At 41.7% G+C, this 13117-nt stretch overlaps 1 protein-coding gene across 3 annotated transcripts in view; it reads left to right on the forward strand.

The window, feature by feature from the left end:
* Positions 1–4084: 4084 nt before the first annotated feature.
* Positions 4085–13117, forward strand: part of atrnl1a (attractin-like 1a) — a 317760-nt gene continuing 308727 nt past the window's right edge. Inside the window, exon 1 of one of the 3 annotated variants that reach the window (XM_085799375.1) lies at positions 4085–4228. In XM_085799375.1, coding sequence (XP_085655501.1) covers positions 4188–4228 — 41 coding nt within the window. In that variant the 5' untranslated portion in view covers positions 4085–4187. Of the gene's footprint in view, positions 4229–7575; positions 8659–13117 lie in introns of those variants that run through there. The other 2 variants (XM_085799373.1, XM_085799374.1) reach the window with 2 other exon arrangements.

Here is a 13117-nt window from a genome sequence, read left to right on the forward strand (position 1 = left end):
TTCCCTCCGGTGCAGTTAGTTATTCCGCGGTTTAATTATAAACAAACTGTCAAAAATCAATATTAGTTTTTTTTCCTTCTTCTTCTTTTTCATTTTCCTCACTGTGGGTTCTTTGTGTAAGCCAATCAATATTCCTACTTTGGCCCTTGGGAGGAGGTTAAAAACGATCTATAATAGGATTCAACTCAAGCAGCAGGAATAACAACAAGCCAAACCAATTTCCCACAGGCTAACAGCGAGGCACAGGCTAACACTGTTTACTGTCCCTTGGAGCATTAAACTAGTAGATTTGTGCAGCTCATGTTGATCAGACTGGAAACGCATTTGAAGACTGAACAGACAGGAATTTGATGACTTTTAATTGTCTAGATTAGAAAACACCAAGAAACATGACTATCCCTTAAATATGACCTCCAGAAACACCCTCCTCGCACAAACTCGCAGTATATCAACACTTGTGACACCAAACTCTTACAAACAATTAATTTTCCATTTCATATCCCACCAGAAAGTTAATGAATATTGATGGGAGAAGGGTGCGTATCTCCATATCCTTGACCTTGTCATTTATTCCCCGACTTGCAAAGGAAGGCAACGTAGAACCCGGATCAGTATTCCCATCACAGGACATTTGATAAATACACTCCCTAATTTAGAGGCAAGGCAGATGGTCTTGTTGCTGGCAAAAGACCTGCAAAATTAGGACAAAGAGAAAAAAAAGTGCACGTCAGCATTAGTAGCATCAAGGTGCACTGAGGTAGTGCTTTGTGTCCCAGGAGGAGATGTGGAGAGGAAAAGCCAGCCTGCAGTAAACCAGCTGTTTCCTCAAGAGGTGGCCGGATGCCAGACTACCGCCTATTTCAGATAATACAGCATCTAAACAAGAGTCACCTGGAGTTACCTGAGGAGCCAAATGTGACTGTAAAGTGAGAGGAGAGCAGGGAATGACAAAGCAACCAGAGAGACTTTTGGATGGCTTCTCATGAAAAAAAAAATGGGGGAAAAAAAGTGGTTAAAATATTTAAATAATATAGATTAATGTGCTGCGTATGAAGGAACAAACTCATCAAAATAAAACCTGTCTTAATCATATTTAGCAGATAAAGATGGATCTTTTTTTACGCGAACACCAGCAGTCACTGTGATACTGCCTGATTTGTTCATTTATCTTCTTCCCCAAATCATATTTTTCCCCCTTAATTAGGGATCTTACACAGAAACTTTGACTTTGACACGCAGGACGCAATGCAATCCACTGCAGTCAGCTTTGGTTTCCATTAAAACTCGTGCCTATATTATTTAAAACCATAATCAAATAGTTCTTGTTGTCTAAACTTAATTAATTTAACATTGATTAGATGAAAATTGGGAAATACTTATCTAATTTTTCAGTCATCTGAGTCGTGTTTAAAACTTAATTCCTGACCCTGTGTAGTTTGGAAAAAGAAAACATAAAAATGAAACAGAAATTTCTGAGAGAATCACAGTGGGATTGCTGCTTCTTGGCTCAAGTTGAACTGAACTGCTGCACAAACAGAGGTTGAAGGATGCAAACTGTGATGTAAGCAGAGAAAAGGGCTTAACATTTCTGATATTGTTTAAGGGAGTTGAAGTACACAGATAAAGATTGAGCTGCAGAGCTCTCGCAGCAAATCCAATAAATTTTCTCACTACACTTGAAAGTTTACTGCAAAAGAACCAGCACGCAAAATGTTGTTTACATGTATACCTAAACATAGAGCCATGCACACCAACTATGGAGACAGTGGAGACTGCGTGAGGCAACACCTGCAACATGACAACAGGCCCAACCACACCACAGAACATCATCGACCCAGACAAGCAAACACCTGGACCTCTGACTTAACACCACATATTTCCAACACAATGAGGAGGTTTGATGGACAAAAGGATGTCAGGCAGTGATATGAACTCTGACACAGGAACAACCACCGAGACACTGGTTCAGATGTGTGAACTGGACAACAAACTACTGGGTCCAAATGAAAACACAGGAAGTGTAAAGCCTTTCACAGCAAACATCAACTCAGTGGACAAACACAGTTCACACAAGACCAAATCAACAACAGCAGCTGGCCTTTTTGGACTGTCCCATCTTGTAGCCTACACTAATCTGAAGACAGTAGCCTCCACATACTGAAAACCAGCACTACAGACCCTCATCACCCACTGGGACTCAAGATAGGAGATTTCACAACCCTGTAGTAGCACTAAGCTGCTGATATCCACAGGTACCAGGCCCAAGGTAGGGAACAGAAACACCATAGTGTGATGAAGTGGGTGAGTTGTATCAGTAGGCTAGTTGAATCCGACACTCTACCTAACATATCCTAGCCTATGTAAAGTCCAGGATCTTACCTTAAACATGTCCACGCTTTTGCGGATGGCCCCGTCCAAAGCGGCGAGAACAAGCAGCTTTTACACCCCATAACCCAACGTCAAATCCCGAAATATAAACCGCCATAGTCGCCGTGGTCGAGCCTACAATCCGTGCCGTCGTCCATCTTGAAAATCGTTGCACCTGCAAAGGCACCTAGTGAGCTTGGTTGATCTTTTTTTTTTTAAGTAATAATAATAATAATAATACTAGTAATAATAATTTGTATTTGTTGCCAGGGATGGGCAAATTCTAAAAAAATAAAATAAAAAAAAGAGTAACCGATCTGTAGCCCGCTCTGATTTTATTGTGAAAGTCACGACCGGAAGTTACAAATTGTATCCATCCGCGGTTTTGACGGTTTTTTCTTTCCTTCAATGGTTGTTAGCAGTTAGCATAATACATCCATGGACCATGGCACCACTCCACTTTCGTTTTGCTGTCTCAAATTTCTCATCGCCTCGGCTCTTACTGTTTGAATATCGCTGTTATTTATTTATGGGATGCTGCCTACAAGGAAGTGTTTCAGTCAGAGTTAAGTGGTTGCTACAGTAACTCAAGACAGTTGGAGAACTGTTAGCTAGCTGCTGTTTCTTCCCGCCTTCAGTAGCTAATCATCACAGGTGAGCAGTTGGTTGTGTTTGCTTGTTCCCCTGTTACTTTTTTAAATACCGTTGCTCATACTTAAATGACTCATATAGCAAAGAAAAAGTTACATGTCAGAGTTCTTGTGGCCTAAATCAACCAAGTCTCTCTAAATGGGGATACCCATAGACATCAAGGGTTACAGTTGAGCAGTGCACCTAAAATTTGTAGGCTAGGAAATAGCATTGAGCTTTGTTTTGCATTAGGCTACTGTGTGCTTTTTGTTTTGCTATGTGCCACTTGTCTGTGTAGATTTATAGCTAAACAAAAGTGTAAATATTGTAAATACCTTATTGATGTTTGTATTTTTTATTTATTTTTTATTTTTTAAATCTTGTAACGAATGAGCACTTTTGATTGGTTCGAGAACTAGGAATGCGGACATATGATAGGTGGATACTCCTATCCTCCTCAACCAATCAAGGTCAGGTCTCAAAAATGGGAGGATATTTAAATGCCTCCTATACCGCACCAGAACCATTTGACCCTGATGAAGACATTACCGTCGAAATGCTGGTCCTTGTCTTGTTTTGAACTAAGTAAACTACTCGCATCACCAGTGACTCATGAGCTCCAGGCTCTTTTTTCCTTTCTTCAAGTTGCAGAATATATTAACTTTTCAATATAATGATAATAATACCGATACAGATAGGCCTACTTTATTAATCCTTGCCTAATCAGTAGAATAAAATAGTAGAATAAATAGTTATACATATTAAAAGAACACCACAGTTGTAAAGATGTTTACAAAAAAAAAAATCCAGATTTATATTATGTTTGCTTTGCCACCGTCTATAGCTGATGATATCACTGATAATAAGATGTTGAGACATAATCCTCTATGGCAGTATTACTGTTACTTGTATGCTTATCAAATAAAAGACTTGCAACATGATGACTTATTTGTAGGCTATTGTGGCCTATTATATGTGAAGTTGCCATTGTAGGATGGCAAATATTGCTCCTTTTGTTGTTGAAAGTTGCAGCCTTGCCAGTAAATGCAGCTTGAGATGAGTTTGTTTTGTCAACTTCTGTTTTCAGGGTCAGCGATTCAGTCTTAAAAGTTTTATACCAACATGGAGGAGAAGTCAGTAAAATGGCAGCCGGGCAAAAATCCATCTGCTGCTGATGAAGACCATAAAAAATGTCCGAAAGCTGGCAGATGGCTATCAAATTAACCTTCAGGTGAGCTCATTTTTTTGTCAGCTGTCACAAATGCCAAGCCCCACCAGTAGCACCTCCCAACAGTATAAGTGTAAAATAGTTGGCGTGGGATTGTTTACTTCACAAATCATTTAAACAAAAAGAAATGAAGCAGGGGCCTTGGAATGTGTATTTAATTGTACAAGGATAAACACCACCTTTTTTTATTTGTTATATGCACCAGAAGTTTTGGATCATAGACCCATTTGAAGTTTCATTGTGCACAGGCTTTATGCCTAAAGTATGATGTCAACGTCAATTAGTTTATTTAAATCTGCATTAATGTATTTTTGGCCACTCAGGGGCAAAGTGCACACACAACAAGTTGACAGAGACACAATGACACATTACAAAGCCAGCCGCAGAGATGTTGTTTCTTTTTATCTGTGTTCATTTGATCAATGAAAATGAATAGTGGTCCTGCTTCTAGCTCTGCTTTGGTCTCCACCTGCTACAGAGAAAATTGACCCTTTGTCAAGGCCCCGCCCCCCACGGTTACTGTTGCTAGGTTGGACAAACAATGGTCACGGAAGGGTCAACTCCCATTGGAAACCATTGAAAATTAGGAAGATTTAAATTGCTAGTAAGGGAAATTTGAATTAACTTACATATCAGAAAAATGGTGTCCATGATAGAGGACAGACGTGGCTAAAGAACGATTGAACGGGCATTACCCGACTTTTCCGAAAAATGGGGAAAAATCATTGTTTTGGTCACTCACTAGCTAGTAGCTAACGGCGCTAGCTAACATTAGCTACAAGCTAACGCTTAATCTCCGCCGATCTCCCGTTTCTCCTCGTAAAACTTCACAAAGTTCAAAAGACATTAGTAGCGGTAATGTTACGTTTGCTAGATAACTTTGAAGGTATTAGATCTTCTCTGTTTATGAACACGACCAGAGAGTGGACTGGAGAATGAATGAGCTTAGCACTTAGCACAGTACAGCCAGGGAAAACGGGCTCACTTCTCATGAGGACTGCACACAACAACAACAAACAAAACTTTGCAGTTAACCCCTGACCTATGCCTACAGCTCCCCCTAGTGGACCACCCCCAAACCCTATTATTAAGCTCAACTAAATACATAACAGAAAGTTAAAGTAATATTATATACAGTACATAGGCTAAGTATGTTTATTGATGTCTTGTGTTTAGGGAATGGGATAAAAATGACTCAAATACGTTCCAGATATAGTGAGTTGCTATTGCAGGAACCCCAGACACACATTTTAACCATATTGAAAAATTATAAAGTAGTTTTTGCCCAAAAGTTGCTGTCTACCTATCTCGTTTCATAGGGTTTCATTCCAGGGTTGTCCAACCTTAGAATGTTGCACAACACGTGACATGGGGAGAAGCGCTCTGATTGGTGGAACAGCAGACCAATCAGAAGGCCAACAAAGGGTCAATTGTCCCGAGCGTTGGCTGCTGAATTTTCAACTTTCTCCACCAGCTACTTGCTAACTTCACTCTGGGAGTTGGTTTTCTCAACACAACCGCTGCTGGAAATGATTTCATTGAAAAGAAGCTCTTTTATTTTTGTTGCACCCAATAGCATTTGCAATATTCATTAGAAAAATCCCCAAACTCTTCCCACCTCCCCGACCTTACTGTCAGGGTTTCGTAACTTAACTGTGAACTGTAAACGCAGCTGTGTAGTTTTTGAAAACAACTGTGATCTGGGAGGACATTTGGGGTGTTTTTTTTTTTCAGTGTTATTGAGTAATGTAACAGTTGTAAAATTGACTTTAAGTAACTGGTTACAGATGGTTCATCGATGCAACAGTCTGTAGCTATTCACCTCTGAGTTTAACCAGGTTTATGCAGCGGATATGTAACTGTTGCAATCGGAAGCTCATGTTGAAAAACCCTGTGATTCTTATTTCCTTCACACTGCAGCAGTGATATCTTGCTTTAAAAGAGAGGAGTCTATCTTTCGGTTTGAGGATTATCGTCTTCTGGCTCGCTGGATGTTTTTGTGAGCCCTCGGGGAGCGCAGATGCAAATCTTGGCTTTGTTTTCCAAAAGCACCGCTTGGCTCCGAAGAATATGTCTGTGTCTTTAAAGCCTTCGGAGTGAGATAAAGTTATAAATCAGGAAGACAGTTTGGGGAATTAGGCCTCTGCTGTGTCAGTCTGGTTTTAATGTTCCTGTCATATCTGTCTCTGAATCAGCTCAAATGCATCCAGGCAAACACACACTCCGGTCAGAGAAGAAAGAGATTAGTTTCCGATTTAAAGCATCCTTTTCCCCGTGTCAGGGAATCGTCGTCTGATGTTTAGTGATCGCTGATTGATCACTACAGCAGATGAACATGGTTGGACATCAGCGGCCAGTCCACTACTGCTACAGGCGGCCACATCTTCTTCCTTCTTCTTCCAGCAGGTGATGGAAAGATAATAACAGATAGGCGGATTGATAATAATTGAGCAGTACACCGAAGCAGACCCTGCTGTAATGGATTTAGAGGGGGGGGGGGTACTGATAAGTTACTGTATGCCGGCGTCTCCACACACTCCAGTAAGAATTACCATTTTGCTGCAGCTTTATTAGTTATCATTCCCTGTGGTTAGCCTGTCTCATAACTTTATGTGTGTGTGTGTGTGTGTGTGTGTGGGAAAGAGTGTGTGGAAATTATTTCTGTTGACTGGGTAACAGAATTACAGAATTGGATTTGACGTTATTGTTGTACTTATAGTCAGCCTTGAAGAACTGACTATCTATCTATCTGTCTGTCTGTCTATCTATCTATCTATCTATCTATCTATCTATCTATCTATCTATCTATCTATCTATCTATCTATCTATCTATCTATCTATCTATCTATCTATCTATCTATCTATCGAATTGAATTCCTTTATTGTCATTGTCATACCAAGGTATAAACGAAATTCAAATGCAAACCTCCACGTGAAGATAAAAAGAAAGACACACAATCAACAACAATAAAACAATAAAATTAATTATTATTGCACAGTTTCTAAAGTGCAGCAGTCGATTCAATTTTTAAAGTATCTATCTATCTATCTATCTATCTATCTATCTATCTATCTATCTATCTATCTATCTATCTATCTATCTATCTATCTATCTATCTATCTATCTATCTATCTATCTATCTATCTATCTATCTATCTATCTATCTATCTATCTATCTATCTATCTATCTATCTATCTATCTATCTGCATCCTTGTGTAAACCTCCACTAATAAAACATATTGGCACTGTGCTGTCATACTGTACATGAATGTCAGTGTCCGTGCCTGCATGCTGCATGCGTGTCTTTGACTTTTAAAGGGGGAACTGCCCCTTTAACCGCGCACGGCCGTACTGCTCATGCTCGGGGCTTTGTGCCGGAGTTTCCCCCTGTCAGAAAGCAGCGGTGGACCGGGGAGAGCCAGAGCAGACGGAGACGGAGCGGAGAGGGGGAGAGGGAGAAGAGAGAGATAGAAAGAGAGAGAGGAGAGAGAGCTGCGGCTGTGTGTCTGTCGCATCCTCCGATAACAAACCCCGGGCAGAGGGCAACGTCTTTTGTCTGGGAACGCGTCCAGCAGAGGAGAGAGAGAGAGAGAGCGGCGCACAGCACAGCACATGCAGCGATCATCTGAACTGAGCTCCTCCGGTGGTTTGGTTTGGTTTGGTTTGATTTGATCTCCGGGAATCGGGATTATGTGTTTGTGTGTTTGACGTGGAGGGAGCGGGAGCATCATCCGGTCACGGCCGCGTGTTTACATCGGAGCTTTGACCAAGAGCAAGAAAGAAGTTATCTGGAGGAGGACTTGTAGCCGCAGCAGAGCGCGGAACGGAATCCCTTTTCTTTCTTTTTTTCTCTTTCTTTCCTTTTTTTTTTAATGTTTCGGATGCTCAGATCAGATGGTTGTAAATGCGTTCACCTGGCTTTTAAGGTGCGAACTGTTCCCGTTAAAGTTGCATCTCTTTGTCTCAGTCCCGCGGCTCTGACAGTGCGTAATTACTGTTTCCCTGCGCCTTTTCCAATAGGCGTCACAGGTAGGTAGGTAGGCTATACTTCAGCTTATACACCGACACCGCTGCTGCTGTTGATGACAACACATCACCTCAGAGCGTAAAGGTGACAGTTTGGCTCTCTCGTCCTGGCTGCAGCCTCTCAAACAGACACTCCTCGTCCATCATCATGGATGATGCTGGGGGGATGATGATGCATCTATGCACCTGGAACAAGTCCTCCTCCGGGAAAAGCGCGCGGGACGTCTTGAAAACATACTTGGGAATATTTATCATGCTTCATCTCGTGCTCCACGCGGAATCCTCATCAGCGCCGTCCAAGTCCTGCGATAAAAACTGTTTTTCGGGGAAGTGCATGAACGGGAGCTGCGTGTGTGACCACGGATGGGTCGGGGATCAGTGCCAGCACTGTCAGGGAAGATTCAAGTAAGTTGGTGATTGATGTGACGTCCTCCACGCGCCTGTATTACTGTAGTTCAAATCTTAACTGTTAGCCTATGTATCACTATTTTGTTGAGTATTTCAGTGTCAGCAAAAGTAGCATTACCAGCAGTCTGTGATGGTGACCACATCTTTATCTAACATGTCTATTCAGTTATCTAACCTCTATATTTTGCCTTTCATAAGTGTTTTATATGGATTTAGGAAATAAGAAAAATTATATTCACCTGTTTCTAGTTGAAGTAAAGTTACCTGGCTCTGTATCCAGCTTGTATGAGGGGTAATTAATGCCACATCCAAACATGATTAAGCACCTTGACTTTCTGTAGTCACATTTTCTGGCAAATACATTATTTAGTAAACGCTACAGCTGCCTCTTCTTTTTTTGTCCCGGTCTAAAAGGGGATACCACATCTGTCCCTCACACACACGCACATGTGTAGATCATATCTGCGCACACATTGTAGTTAAAGTGCAAGTAACTGCCCAGCTTCAACTGTTTCAGTTCAGATATGCGTGCAAAACACTTTTCTAAATATGACAACATGTAATTTTAATGCCCCAGATTGGTCACCGCTGTCTGCTGCTGGGAGGGGAGCAGAGTGACTGGCTCTCTCACTGTCGCTTCAGAGTACTACTCACAGGCTTAAAAAGCCCGCTGCGGCTGCCTTCAAGCAGATGCTCTTTAAAAATAAATCAGGATTCGGAAATGGCATGGCTGATATCCTGCCTCTGTGATTTTCTGAGGCAGATTTTAACACATGGAACATGAGATAGTCTTTGATCAGGGAAACATGTTAAACCCAGCGACAGACTCATTTGGGGCTGTCATGTTCAGAGGTGTGTGACCACTTCATTACACTGGTTGATCTTCAGCCATCCCTGCTGGGAAAGGCAGAAACCACTGCAGATGTTCATTTGAATTTCAGAAGTAACATGACTTTATGTTTGAGACTTGACTGTGAGTCGCTCCTTATTGTGAGATATTTTCCAGCTGCAAACAGCAACTAGTCATGATGAGCTCTGCTTGCTGTTTCCAGGGAAAAGTCACAGTGACACAGCCACTGAGACTGTAGTTTACCACAGTGATTACTCTCTATATGGCAATGGTGCATGACACCAGACACCGTCTCCTCTCTAATTTTCAAGTTCAGTCATAAACTTGAGTGAACGGGTTTTTAAAATCCATATCATGAACTTTTAGACACAGTATTTAAACAGTTATGTAGACTGAAGTTGGCTCTGGTTGTCTGGTCAAGTTGAAATCCATTAGTGCTCTTGCGGAGACGCCGTGTAAATTTACATCATGAAATTCTATTTTTATTAAAAATATATAAAAATGTATTACTCACCAATACATCCGGACCGTTTACAATGCCAGACGCCTTTTTCTACCATCTTAAGCTGTGTCACAAACTATAAACCGTTTTCTTGTACGTAACAACATCTATTGCACGTCTGTCCGTCCTGAGTGAGGGATCCCTCCTCTGTTGCTCACCCTGAGGTTTCTCCAATTTTTCCCTGTTAAAAGGGTTTTCCATCGAGTTTTTCCTCAGTCTATATCAGTGTTGGGTATAGTTACTTTTGAAAGTAGTTAATTAAGTTACAACGTTACCATCAGTTAAAAGTAATCAGTTACGTTACTGCGTTACCTATGAATGAAAGTAACGCGTTAGAGTACTCATGCGTTACCAAAAATTAAAAGCCTTTTGCAGCGCCTCGCACATGCTGCAACTTAACAGACAGACACACAGCCTCTTTTAAATGCACTGAGTCCTGACGAATAGTCATCCAACCAAATTAACTCTACAGGATAACAATAACAGGAAAGACAGTCAGAAATATGCAACATAGCGTGTTTTTTTTTTTTTTTTTTTGATCGCAGAACTGATCAAAATTCAGGAGTTGCCGTGAATCCCTCTCAGCGGCTTCACTGCTCGATCTGTCTCACGTGTGGAGAGGAGGGAGGCTGGCGAGACGTGAACGTCCTGCCTTGTGTGTAATAAAAGTTTTTTAAAAATGCGGTTAAATGTACTGGTATCACACTGCTGCTACGGCAGCTATGGAGTAGAGATGCGGGCTGGACCGGGGGAGAACTGAGCTGCCGCTCGCCAAGAGGGAGCTGCTGAAAGCAGCAAGCACTGAGAGCCGGCCCGGGCTGCTTGTTGCTGCTGGAGAAGCAGGTCCGTACAGCTGATTCATGTAAATGGGCCCTTAAATTGGATGTGGATTTTTTTGCGGTCGATAGAAGCTTATCACCAACGCAGAGTGTTTTTACCGTTATGTTCTTGTCCTTTTCGCCGGCGAATTGAAACGCACACACACAGGCAACGTAGGTCGGCAGGACACAGACGCATCACAGCGCTGCGCCTCGGCTGACACATCCGCAGGTTGCACAGTAGTCTGTCTGACAGAAAGCAGGCTGCAGTCGGGATTTTCATTTCCTTATCCGGCGAAAAGTAACGGATTACTTTTTTAAAAAAATAACTAAGTTACTGATTGCTCAACTCACGAAACTAACGCGTTACGTTACACGTTACTCGAAAAAAGTAATTAAAGTACTCTAACGCGTTACTTTGTAACGCGTTACCCACAACACTGGTCTATATGAGGGTCTAAGGACAGAGGATGTTGTTGTGATGCCATGTAAAGCCCTTTGAGACAAACTGTTTGTAAAAACAGGCTATACAAATAAAATTGCCTTGCCTTGCCTTGCCTTGCCATTTTCCCGTAAACAAACAGGGATGACCTTGACTTTATCTTTTTCTTATACGCCCACTCCGCTCCGCTGGGGTGTTGTTCGTTGCCACCAAGAGACACTGGCTTCTGTTCATGTTGATATTCCCTGTACTGAATGTACATCAAGGCCTGTCAACATGGATGAGCAGCAAAGATGGAGCGTGTAAAACAGCATTTGATTCATCGGCCAGAAACAAGCTGTTTCACTTGAATGAAGTATCGCATTGGTCAAAAAATTACGTTTTTATGTTCAGGACAGATTCTTTCTTTATGGACAAAGGCAGCAGTGTAACACCAGCTCTCACAAAGTGATGCATTGTGGTTGTTTGGAGCTTCAGTGTTGCTGTGCTACTGAGTTTCTTCATGTGCATCCTTTTGAGTTAATCCCTCGTGTAATATATGTTTTGCTGAAACCAAGGAAATAAATTCCTGATGCTTGAAAATGTGTAGAAAGGAACGGCTAGGAGCAAAATTGTTCTGCAGCCAAGAATTTGGCAGCATCATTGAATGTAAAGTTTTTTTTTCCAGTTCCACTTTACAACTCACCTCTCACTCAAATCATTCACACACCTACGCACTCAAAGGCCGATACTCAAAAGCTCCCATGCAGGGTTCTGACCCCATCATTGGCAGCAATTTGTGGTTTTTTAGAGTCTTGCCCAAGGATGAGTGGACATTAGGAGCTGGGAATCTAACCATCGGCCCCGCTGAGCCACAGCTGTCGAGGGTCATGATCAAAAGATCTGATAAAAGCGAGAAGCCAGAGAAAATTATTCTGACTTGCTCCATCTGCCTTACAGGAGAGAGTGTGAGTATGTGACTGCCAGACGAGGGATTAACACTCGGCTGCAGTGGGAATAGTTCATGTTTGACTGTTCACAAGAGAAATAGATTCAGAATAGGTCTTCTTATAATTGGGCAGTTCAGCACATACTGCAATTGATTTTTAGATTCCACCACCTTTCTTCTTTCTCTGGGGCATTATTCACCCCTCATACCCTCCAGGGAGGATGACTTCACCTTGTCACAATCACATACAGCCCAGTCTGCACATGTAAGGATGCAAAGATGGCAGGACTTCAGTCCGGTCTTTTCTTTCCGGAGGATTTTATTGATTACTCGGTCAATGTGATTGTTGCGAGCGCAGCAAACAGAACAGACCAACAGACAAAGTATACAACAGGGATGAGATGAGCCTTTGCTCTCAGGGCTGCCCAGTCCCAGTGTCCTGTTAGCCTCAATTAATACTAAATAGTCCAAATATCCACATATACTTTCAGATGATATCTGATAAAGGCTGGATAGCTGACACACCTGACGTGATGTACACCTAAAATCTATATTTGGACCAGTTTTTGTTGTTGTTGTTTTGACAGGAACCGACCCACGAGATGAATCAGCTCATGTGTCAAGAAACAAACAGTTCAATACTGAGCACAGTGAGAAGGAGAAAAGGAAACATTTTGGTTTCAGACAACTCCGTTTTTAAATGTCACATTTTCTGGTGTTAGAAAATTGAAGTTGAAATTGAATATTGAAACAGCCTGTCCACTTATCCTTATCAACAATCAGGTTTCATGCCCTCTCCAAATTTCTTCTCCTATGTTCATTTAGCAGACAGCATCCGCACTGACCTCTGATCTGTCTGACATTGGCCTTATCAAGCTGATGCTGTTACACCACTATTAACACTTAGTGAATATGA

The sequence above is a fragment of the Trachurus japonicus genome, chromosome 15 (assembly GCF_045865225.1).
Source record: "Trachurus japonicus isolate A0001 chromosome 15, Traja_1.0".
NCBI lineage: Eukaryota > Metazoa > Chordata > Actinopteri > Carangiformes > Carangidae > Trachurus > Trachurus japonicus.